This window comes from Castanea sativa, chromosome 12, assembly GCF_040712315.1.
Source record: "Castanea sativa cultivar Marrone di Chiusa Pesio chromosome 12, ASM4071231v1".
Lineage (NCBI taxonomy): Eukaryota > Viridiplantae > Streptophyta > Magnoliopsida > Fagales > Fagaceae > Castanea > Castanea sativa.
In genome coordinates, this window is record NC_134024.1 from 1042409 (window position 1) to 1054895 (window position 12487).

General features: G+C 32.7%; 1 protein-coding gene across 1 annotated transcript; it reads right to left on the reverse strand.

Annotated features, from left to right (window-relative positions):
- Positions 1 to 1576: 1576 nt before the first annotated feature.
- Positions 1577 to 2095, reverse strand: LOC142619430 (toll/interleukin-1 receptor-like protein). The gene has a single exon (XM_075792526.1). The coding sequence runs from the start codon at positions 2093 to 2095 to the stop codon at positions 1577 to 1579; it is 519 nt and encodes a 172-aa protein (XP_075648641.1).
- Between the last annotated feature and the right edge of the window lie 10392 nt (positions 2096 to 12487).

Genomic DNA, 12487 nt, shown 5'->3' on the forward strand with positions numbered 1-12487 from the left:
TATATAACATCATAAGATTTAAATAATTTCTAAGAAATCTAGAAGATTTTAATGGTAAAATAGAGTAATTTTAAATAAGGCTATAAGTAAATTTAGCAAAATGCAAGTCAACTAGTCAAGCACTCAAGCTAAAGTGTCCCTCCCTTCCCATCTTCTCGTTAAAAAAAAGAAAGGGCTTGACTACTTGAGTTTTATGCAATTTCCTTATGAGACAAAGCAATGTATGTGTAAAGTTGAAGTGGGTGTCTTTTTTTTTAAGAACGAAGAATTATGGTAGCAATGAAGTAGGAAAAGACAAAGAAGGCCTTCCAAACCTATCTTAAAATCTTAGTAACAATTACCCTAAAATATACCGATTGGATTTTGTTACTAGTTAGAGAAAGTGTGAATTATTATTTTGTGGGTGAGTTTGTTGCTCTTTTAAAATATAACTCCTACCTTTTATATATTGAACTTTGTTCTTCTTCAAATAAAATTAACTTGAATGTGATTATGTAAACATGGTGCTTTCACTTAAGTCTTGACATTGTGGTCAAATGAATTGTTTCTAAACCTATTCTTTAGCTTTTGGTCTGCTCAATTAATCACTTTTTAATGAATATTTGCTATTTTGCTTATAGAAAAAAAAAAAAAAAAAAAAAAAAAGGTATGCCATTACTTGGAAATTTCTAAGAGGATAAGTTACAACGAAAAACCGATATAACAAATAGACCAAATAAATTGCAGGACATAGTCGGGCTTTTGGCCTAACCATTACCAGCTGCCTGAACATCATATCTTGGTTATCAATGCAGTTCTAGAAAAAAAAAATATATATATATATATATATATATAAATATAAATTAGATAATAATTATAGAGTGTTGTGAAAATATTATAGACAAAATACGTTTCATATAAAATTTGTAATGTGAGATGTGGGGACGCTAGAGAACGTATATAAATTGTGTTTAACGGTTCAACAAAGGAATTTGCAAGATAACTAGAAAAACTTGAGGCAAATATCTTTCTTTATTCTTCAGAGGGACTCAAGATGCAACATTAATCCACACTCACATGCACAATAAGCTCACGCATAGTTAATCATTATAGTATAGGATGCAACTATGTTCTTTAAATTTTAAGAAAATTTCTTGAAAACCTTAACTCGTCTATACAACCCTCGTAATAATTGCCTAGCGCTCATGGGCCTTGTTTTAATGATAACCTTCATGTGAACAAGGTTTTGTGTGGCACATTTGAAGCTATATTCCAAGTCTAATTGAGTAATTGCCAGATACATTACTTTAGAGACAATAAAATATTCAGCAAACATACCATCTGAGCTTCGTTCAGTAAAAAAAAAAAAAGGAACTCTACAAGTGTATAGTATGTACGTGGTACAAACAATATATGCATGCGATGTTGTTCAACTAAAGCCCAATTCGAGCTTATAATTTCCTAGATTTGTCATATACAGGAGGCTAAGTAAAAGAAAGATGTCATGTGGAAAAGTAAAGAAAGTAACGATAAGAAAATCCAGGAATTAAAAAAGAAAAATAAAAACCATCATTCGAAAAGAAAAGAAAAGAAATTCTTACTTATCCTTTAGATGCCATCCAGAGAGACTGGCAACTTCTGTCAAGGCTGCTCTCCAAGTCTTCACATCATCATCTTTGAATCGATTTTCATGTTTTGCAAAAGCTTCCGCGAAAGACCCTTTCTGATACCTGACATCGCTAGGATCCACATAGTGGAACACAGGAAGGACTGTTAGCTTCTTCTTGTCCATGCACTCGACGATCTTTGCTAGTTCGATCAAACACCAACTGGACGAAGCGTATTGTTTGGATAGAACGACAACAGCGATTTTCGATTCATCTATTGCTCTCAGGAGCCCTGAGTTAATCTCTGTTCCTTGCTCGAGCCTCTCATCGTCCCTAAATGTGGATATGCCTACTTGCTTCAACCTATAGTATAGATGGTCTGTGAAATTGTTGCGGGTGTCGGTGCCTCTGAAACTGAGAAACACATCGTGTTCGTATATGCATCCAGGAGTAGAAGAAGGAGGAACAGATGAGGAGGAGGATGCGTTTTCTGTGGTCAGAAAAGCCATCGGAAATATGCTAGAGCTATGTATTAAAAATATATTAAAATAATTTTTTTGAAGAATGTAACACACAAAAGAAAATATAAATAAAGGAAGAGGAAAGCAAATTTGAGTCGGATTTTAATTTCAAGAAGTGGAAAAGAAAAAAGGAGATGGATATACGGGCTTGAAAAGTGAGTTCACAGATTTTTTACGAAATTGCAGAGAAAACTGAAAAGCTCCAAAATTTTCTTTTGAATTAACGCTGGATTCCTGAATGAGTTACAATAAAAATGAGTGGAGCGTTTGGAAGTGACAGAATGCTTGAGAGGGACAGGCATTTATACATCAATAATTAATAAAGTGATCTCCGCGTAGTTGTAGTCGTGACATCAATGGTATCTGGGCTTATTTTCGCATGGCTGTAATAAGTAATTCTCTTCGAAGTTCTTTAGTCAAAGCATCGTATGTGTAAAGTTGGAAATTTGGAATCCCTGTCCTCGCCTCTGACACCGAGGAACCATCCTAGCAATGCAGTGGCAAATCACGAGGAAGCCCTTGCAAAACATATCTTAAATTTGTACTATCATTTAAAATATATATGCCAACTGAATTTTGTCACACCATTATAAATTTTACTACTATATAAGTTTATTAATTAGAAGAAAAAAAATTTAGAAATATTATTCTTGTAATTTTTTGCTCTGTTCATAACGTTGTTCTTCTTTTAAATAAACTTTGACAATCACAATTTTAGAATGTAATAATGTGTTAAATTATTGATAATGTTAAAATTAAATTTACTCATTTTTTTTAAAATAAAAATATATAACATCATAAGATTTAAAAATTTTCTAAGAAATCTAGAAGATTTTAATGGTAAAATAGAGTAATTTTAAATAAGGCTATAAGTGAACTTAGCAAAATGCAAGTCAAGCACTCAAAGCTAAAGTGTCCCTCTCCCTTCCCATCTTCTCCTTAAAAAAGAAACGCCTTGACTACTTGAGTTTTATGCAATTTCCTTCTGAGTTAAAGCAGCGTACGTGTAAAGTTGAAGTGGAAGTCTTCTTTTTTAACAACGAAGAATTATTGTAGCAATGAAGTTGGAAGGCCTTGCAAACACATCTTAAAATCTCAGTAACAATTATTCTAATATATACCGATTGAATTTTGTTACCAGTAAGGGAAAGTGTGAAACTATTGTGAATTATTGTTGTGTCGGTGAGTTTGTTGCTCTTTTAAATAAGCATTTACCATCACAATATTAGAATTTGATAGTATGTTAAATAATTACAATAATGCGTTAAAATTCACTCTATCCATTTAAAATAGATTGCTAAGATTTTTAAGATTTGATGGTTAACTAAGAAAGCTATAAAAAAAAAAAAATCAATAGTAAAAAGGAGTTATAAAGGAGCAAATTGGAGTATAAATAAGTATTTCTTTCCTCAAATTTGTAGCCATGATGGTATGAAAAGCAAGTATAGTTATGTGGAAACAATAATGCACATAACTTCGAAATTTCCAAAAAGTATCCTAATGCTAATGCGTTTTGTTACAAGTTTCCTTTTCTTTTTGAAGTCAAGTCAACAAACCAGTTGTAGCCAAAAAAAAAAAAAAAAAGTCAACAAACCAGTGCTCCATTCCATTAAATTACCATTTACATGATTCTCAAATAAAAAAATAAATAATACCATTTACATTTTTTTTATTACTAAAACCATTTACATACATAAAGTTTAGTCACTTATCATATATCCCTTAATCTTTAAATACTTAATTTGGACTAAGAACATTATGTAGTATTTTATTTGAACTTTCTTCCCATGCTCAACGTTGATAAATAAGTAAAGTACCAATTAAACTCAAAATGATGTGATTGTAAGTTGTAACATGCTAACACTAGTCATTTTGAACACATGGGAAAAAAAAAATTTAATCAAGATTAGTATTATTATTGAAGATTTTGCAAAATGAGTACGTGAATATTGAGGAAAATGATCTTTCTTTATTCATTGGAAAGACTCAAGGTGCAACATCAATCCGCACTCACATGCTCAATAGGCTCGTGTAGTTAATCTTTCTCATATAGGATGTGACTACATATGTTTTTTAAAGGTAATAATTTTTTCAAAAAAATTCGTATACGGCTCTTATAATAATTGCCTAGCACTCATGGCCTCGTTTTGCCAGTGTCTTTCACGTGAACAAGGTTTGATGTGGCAATGTGGCATGTCAAAAGCTATTTTCATAGCCTAATTGAGCAATTGCTTGAAAGATAATGGTGGATGGTATTCATTTTTGTTTTAACGGTGACTCTTGAGAACAAGGTTTGATGTGGCACATAAAAAACTATATTTCTATTCTAATTTAGTAATTTCCTAGAAAATAATAGTTTGTGGTATTTGTTTATAGAAAATAATATATTAAATCTTTCTAAAGGCTGGATAAAGCTTTCTTATTCTCATCACTCTTTACTTATTTTATGGTTCCTTTAGAAGTCAAGTCAAAAAGACATGCCTTTATTTGCTGTCCACCACCGACCCTTCCACCCTCCCTAGTCCCTACCTTCAAAAGAAAAGAAAAAATGGAAACTCGGTTATCAAGGTGCTAAAGTGGAAAACAACGACAAATGCAACGATCAAATGAGAAAGTATTGTATGAGATGGTATTAATGTTTCAATAACATGTAAGTCTCATGTATATAGAACTTACATGTCATCAAGACATAGGTTTTAGTCAAAGCAGCGTATGTGTAAAGTTAGAGTCCCTGTCCTCGCCTCTAACACCGAGGGACCATCCTAGCAATGCAGTGGGAAATCACGAGGAAGCCCTTGCAAAACATATCTTAAATTTGTACTATCATCCCTTAAAATATATATGCCAACTGAATTTTGTCACACCATTATAAATTTTACTACTATATAAGTTTATTGATTAGAAGAAAAAAAATTTAGAAATATTATTCTTGTAATTTTTTGTTCTTTTTTTTTTTTTTTATGAGGTAATTTTTTGTTCTGTTCATAACTTTATTCTTCTTTTAAATAAACTTTGACCATCACAATTTTAGAATGTTATAATGTGTTAAATTATTGATAATGTTAAAATTAAATTATAATTGTAACTTTTTTGGTAATATAAATAGTTATTCACAATATAAATTATTTATAATTTTTATTCTAATTTTATAAGTTTATAAACGAAAATTTTTCTATCTAAATAACTCAAATACTATAATTTCAACTATAATTTAATTGTTAAATATTAGTATAGATTTGTGAAGGAATAAAAACTTTTAGTTGCAATGTTTAATATATATATAGAAAAATAATAAGTTAATCAACCAAGCTTTGTGAACAAATTTAAGCTTGTTTAACAAGAAAATGATCCAAGCCGAAACATTGAATCTACTTTGTTGATAAGCTCGAGATTGACTTGTATTCGAAATAAAATTAAACTAACAATTTTGAATTTTTAATATTTGTACCATAAAATTTTTTTGGTTCTTCTTCGTTCACAACCCTACATAGACATAATTAACAATTTATACATAAAACATGACCGTAAGAAGGTTAAGTCTATTTGTTATTACATTCAAAACTTCAAAAAATTGTGTATTTGGCAAAAAAAATCACATAAGAATTTCCAATTTTGTGTGTGTATATACATAATAAACATATAATTTCATTTTATTGCCAGATTGAGTTTTACTTCTCTCTGTAGGCTGCGTTAGTTTCCTATCTAACGTAACCAATGAACAACATTCCTCCACACGGAATTCAATTCCAATAGGTTTTTCGATTGTATTGCTATTCACTTTAATTTCTACCGGTCTTTACTTGTTACCTATAGTCTATTTGCAGGGCTTCCTCGTCTTTTCTTACATCATTGCTCCGATATTTCCCTGGTGTCAGAGGCGAGGATACCCCCTTCGTCTTTATTTACAGTTTTCACGTACTCTGCTTTGGATAGTAATTCCCTTCCAAGTATATATATACTTGGAAGTTAATATGAAAATTCAATAAGAACCCATATACATATATATACACACACACATATATATATATATATGCCCTTTCAATAATTCTAAGTCTTTTTTATTTTTTGGTTGCTAAATTCAATAATTCTAAGTCTTATTTTACCGGGAAGATACCTGGAAGATAAGAGGCCACTTGCAAAATGATTGATTAATGTCGAAAAAATTGAATACTTGACACGTGAATGCTGTACCTTCCGTCTCACTTTTTTTCTTTTGGTTAGTCAAGACAGAAATCACTGATCAATGTATGACTATTCGATATAACTTTTGAAAAAAAATGTAACATATCAATTATCATGCTACCTTTTGAATTTGAGCTCATGTGCACATTATTTAGGACAGTTGTCATTGCCCATTCACATTTTGTCGTTTTATTGGTATGTTTGGAATAGTGTATTTGATTTGATTTGATTTGATTTTTTGGAGATATTTCATATCAGTTATGGTGGCAGATTTAAATGTAGTTGATAAAATAATAGACGTAAATGCATTTTTAGTCTCTATATTTTGACCTGATTTTTATTTTGATCTTTATATTTTATTTTTACCAATTTTAGTCTCTAAACCAATTAGCGCATCTCATTTTAGTCATTTCCGTCGGTCAACTGACGGAAAAGGGTGACGTGACTGACGGTAGAATAAAAAATATATATAATTACATACAATAATTAATTAAATTAAAAACAAACATTAAAATAAATAAAAAAAATTCATTAGTTTTTGGGAAGAACATGACTGTTCATGTTCTTCCCTAAACATGTTTGATTGCCCAGAAATTTAAAAGGTCACATTAGTATTTAATTTTAAAAAAATTAATTTATCAATTTAAAAAAAAAAACAACACCAGAATTAAAATTCAAAAAATTCATAAATTTATATTTGAGTTCATCTTCAACAATAACACAATGACCACAAACCCAGATTTAAATATAACAACACACACCCAAACATAACAGATCTAAGTTTCTTTTTCTTCTTTATTTTTCTTCTTCCCCAGATCTTTCTCTCAGTTTCTCCGCCTCCCTTTCTTTCTTTAGTCTTCTTTCTTTCTTCCTCTTTTTCTTCTCTCATCTCCGACAAAATCTACTCCCGCAAGTTCTTATTCGACTTCGGCTTGAACCCGCGTCTCAGCTCTCATCTTGGACCCACATCTTGGCTCGCCTTGACTTCAACTTCATGGTCCTCGTCCCTATCTAGGTCTTGGTCTTTAGAAAGAGAAACCCCATCTAGGCTAAAGTCTCGGTAGCCAAAAGAAACACAAAACTTTTGAAGTTGTGTGTTTTGAGCCATCGCCTTTCTATCTATCTTCCCGATTTCGGAGCTCCTCCGATTCTCTCCTTCTCTTTCATTCAATTTCTCGTTGTGTCGCTCGCCGCCAGTAAGGCCTTCGATACCTATGAGTTTCTCAAAGGTGAAGCTTTAAAAAAAAAAAAAAAAAAAGGATCTAAATCGCCGCCAACGCAAGAGCCATGGTGACGAAGGTTTGGGAAGTTAAGCCTGGCAAAAGGCTGAGGGTATTTGAGAAACAAGAACCATGTTGTGGCTGTTGATTTTGTGGGTAAAAGTGTTGGTTTTGTAGGTGGATCTGGTGGATCTGAGATGGGGTTAGTTGGTTTAGCCCAATTGAATACGATTGCTCAAAACCTATAAGGTTTTGAGTCAAGAACTCGTCTGAAAACATGTGGGTCATCGAGGTGGAGCAACCATCTGAGCATGAAGAAGAGGGCTGGGTTTGTGTTGGGACTGAGGGAGAATTCGGTCTTGAATGGTTGACTGTTGTTGTTGTTGTATTTTTTATTTATTTATGAGTTTGTGTTCTTTTATTTGGATTTGTGTTCTTGTTCAAGCAATCTGAGATCTCAATTAATGTGATTTTTTTGTTTTTAATTTTTTTTATTTAGTTAAAATTAATAAATTAATTTTTTTAATTTAAATGCTGACGTGACAATTTTTTAATGTCAAAAAATATTTTTTAATTACTATTTTACTGTGCCGTCAGTCACATCAGCATTTTCTATTAGTTGACCGACGAAAATGACTAAAATGAGACGCGTTAATTGGTTTAGGGATTAAAAGTGGTAAAAATAAAATGTAGGGACCAAAATAGAAATCGGGTCAAAATGTAGGGACTAAAAATGCATTTACGCCAAAATAATATTAATGGTGAGTTTAGAGCTAGCCAAGGGTTTTAATATTTTATAATTCAACTAATTGGCATAAGTTTTTTATAAATTAAGAGGAAATAGGAGACAAAAAAGATAATAAAAATTAAAAAGAGAAGTTATTTTTTAACCCAATTTATCGAGTTTATTAATTAGACAAATTACTGAAATTTAAAAGAACTTAAGGAACAATAATGTAGTGAAAATAGTAAATACTATGACAAATGTACTCGTTAAACATGTTGGAGAATGTGTTCTCAAAAGTTTTGTTTAGCAAAATTTGTTTACTTTTTGTTTTTTTTTTCCTCAATATTTTTTTCAAAATTTAACAAAACCTTTTTTTTAAATCCTAAAAATAAGTTAGTAATTTTTAATTTTTTATCACATATTTAGCATAAAAATTATAAAAATATATATTTTAATAAATACTTTGCGAATAAACTATAGAAAGCTATGGGATACCCAAACCTACACATATAGTTTGGCTTTTGGCTATATCATAACCGTTTGTCTCAACATTTTATCTTGCTTATTTATGCAGTTCTAGAAAATATTTAAATTAGGTTACAATTGTAAACCTGCCATTGTTATTGTGAGGGCAGGAATGTCAGAATATGATTTTGGGCCTTGAGCTTGGCCCGAGGGTATCAACTTGTCCGAGGAGGATTTAATGTCATTAAAAGATACCGTACTTAAGGGCCCACAGGCAACCGTTGTGGTGGATATTGGTTAGATTGGTCCGAGGAGGGACAAGTCCTTGGCTAAATGAGGTGAAGATCACATGATACGCTACGGTGTCTAGGAGGAGGTCCTGGAAGATTTGGTGGATGAAGATGCACTACAAAAGAGCCTAGAAAGGAGGAACAAATGGGAAAATATCTTGGAGAAAGTTGCTGCTATCGCATTAAAGATTCTACACCTACCTCTGGCTTCGTTAACGAGGAAATGACATCCGAACAAATGGGGATCAACCTTACCTATTGTTTGAAGACTACAGAGGCCGGTGGATGGGACAAGTATCTGTTTGAGGGTGATCTAGTCCACACTTGGAGTACGGTGAAGAGAAGAAAGATGATATAAAAGAGAGAGGAAGACCAGCAAAGGAGAGGACGGGAAAAAAGAAAGAAAGGAAAACACTGTACATACCATTATCAATTGTAATTTATTCTTGAGAATAATAGAAGCAATATATAACATCCTCGGCTTACGTCCGAGGAGAATTTTTATACATAAACAGTTTATTTTCTTACGAGTTGTGGATCTAGCCTATTATTTTTGTTCTTCAGACGTTCGCAAACCTAGGTTTTAAGCCCATTATCTACAAAATTCATTGTCTTAGGCCTTTTGGGTCTGTCTCCATCATATGTTTGGATTCAAGTACAAATTGTACTCTTATAATTATAATTTATTTTCCTTAACTTATTTTAATTAAAAACATTAATTGAACAAAAACATATATTAAAAAAATAAAATATATAATACTGTATATAAATCAAATCAAATCAAATAAACTGTTTCAGATATATTATTAAGAAGTAGAAAAAAAAAATATCCAACCAAGTTTCAGAGGAAAGCATTGAGCAGCGACAAAAGTCCTCGTATAATGTGCGCAAATGACAAGCTTGCTCAAATTCAAAAGCTAGCACGATTAACGTTACCTTTTTTTTTTTTTCCCAAAAAGTTAGAAAAGAATAGAGAAAGTCATCATTGGTGGAACCGTGGAAGTGATTTCTGCCTGCATGAGCGTGACTAACCAAAAGAAGTAAAGAACAAAGTGAGACATAGGGTACGGAATTCACGAGTCAAGTATTCAGTTTTTCTATAGTTTGCAACTTTGCATGGCCTCCCGAGTCCAGGCCCAATCTTCCACGAATCTTCCCGGGAAAAAAAATAAAATAGAATTATAGAAATATATGGGTTCTTATTGAAATATTAATATTATATGTACTTTTTTTATGAATTAATATTATATTTACTCAGCATCATACATGTAAGTTTTGTTATATTGTCAATTATCCCAAATCTTAAGCTTTTGTGGGAGGTAGAGTATATGGCTAAGAATTGAACGGAATATTTCATATTCTGATACCATGTGAAATTAATGATTATCTCAAATATTTAAACTATTAAAAAAATGATAAATTTAATCATAGGTCTAACAAGTTTATTCACGAACACATTATTATGTTTAAACTTAACTTGTTTAATAATTGCACATAAATCTGAGCTTGAATTTAGCTTGTATCTTAAATAAACGAACAAAAACAAGATCTTTATAGAGCTGAATCTGCCTTTATAAATAGCTTACTTATTTATAGTCCTAACTCTGTGAAAGGTTTTAAGTGTAAACTCAATGGGATTTTTTAGTGTAATACAAAACCTCCCTATGATATTGTTTTATGTGAAAAATAATATGGATATACGTCCTTCCTTACATAAACAATTCATAGTTTGTTTTTATAGATTTTTAATGGTTTACACATAAAATAATACCACATAAAATGCTTGTTGATGATAATCAAAACTTTGAAAGCTTTTATGTTTTACAAGATGACTATGGTATCTTTTTCTATATATAAAAGAAAATATGTTATAATTGTTTATTTAACTTAATTATCTATCAAGATGTAATTCAATATTTTTTTGTTAGTATTTAGAAATTGGGTTGGTTTGACCCAACCCATAACCCATGGCCAATGAGTAGTCCACATTGATAACCTAATAGGTGAATTTAAATTTGAGTTCAAACTTAAACTTATCTTGATATGAGTTGTCAAGATAAGCGCTGAAGTGACTTACTCTAATAGTTGGCTTATATCCAACCTATTTTTAAATACTCACAATCAGGAAAAGATACAACTAGGAGAAATTGTGAGAATTATATATACCTACAATTCATGAGAACTCCTCTCTCTATCAAGTTATCTCTTTATGGACACTGATGGGATTGACGAACTCAACTTCTCCTGACGAAGTAATCCAAACCAATGAAGCAGCTTTAACAGACGAAGTCGCAAGGTTGCATTGACGACATGAACCACATTACTAATGAAGGGAAATCATTCAATGCGGTTAAAATAAATGCCTCGAACATTTACAGGTACAGTTGTACGGACCATTGAAAGCCATTAAAGCTCACAGCATTAACCATGAGATGTTACCAAAAGGGGGGCATTAAAGCCCCCAATAACTGCCACAACGGCTAGGAGAATATACATATGTAAGGCCCTCACAAGCACAAGGGGGAGGTAAGAACATAGACACTAAACGTTTATTATTAGTCTATTACATACATTGCTCTATTTTTTCAAAACAAACCACCCTGATACTGACTTTGGCATCGGAGACGTTGCGGCAGACACTATACTGGTGACCACCTTGAAGAAGCTTCCTTACCACTTCCCTAGTTACAAAAGAGAAGGTTTGGTCCCATCTAGGCACACTTAGGCTGACGAAGTTGCACTTCATCAGTTTGGCGCTGTCTGTGGGAAGGGCCCCTCCGTCACTCCGACTATCGCCGATGGAAGTCAGCCACGTCCACCTACTGCCTAAAAGTAAAGTTCCCAATTGAGAATGGTGTGGGCGAGGTGAAAGGAGATCAGGTACTAGCCAGGGAATGCTACCAGGCAGTATTGGTAGCGAAGGAGAACCATACATGGATGATTAAGGAGAAAGAAGAAGATAAAGTAGAAGCCTTGGAGACAGTGGAACTAGTTAAAGGAGAAGTAACTAGGATGAAAAAAATAGGGATGACACTAAGTCCTGAGATGAGGGCGAGGCTCGTCCAATTCCTCAAAGAATACCTAGACGTCTTCGCGTGGAGTCACGAGGACATGCCCGGCATACCCCCAGAAGTCATCCAGCATAAGCTAAACGTGGATCCCGGGAAGAAGGCCATCCAGCTAAAACGACGAGTCTTCGCCTCAGAACAGAACCAGGCAATTACAGACAAGGTTAACAAACTGTTGTCGGCAGGCTTCATCCGGGAGGTATACTATCCTGATTGGCTCTCAAACGTCGTTCTAGTATAAAAAGCAAATGAGAAATGGAGGATGTGCATGAACTTTACAAACCTAAACAAAGCTTACCCGAAAGACTGTTTCCCTCTACCGAGGATAGACCAGCTAGTGGATTCCACAGCCGGGCACAAGTTACTGACGTTTATGGATGCTTTTTCAGGATATAATTGGATAAAAATGGCTGAAGAAGATCAAGAGA

Excerpts from the sequence above, each read along its gene's own strand:
- LOC142619430 (XM_075792526.1), bottom strand. The coding sequence starts at position 2,095 with ATGGCTTTTCTGACCACAGAAAACGCATCCTCCTCCTCATCTGTTCCT.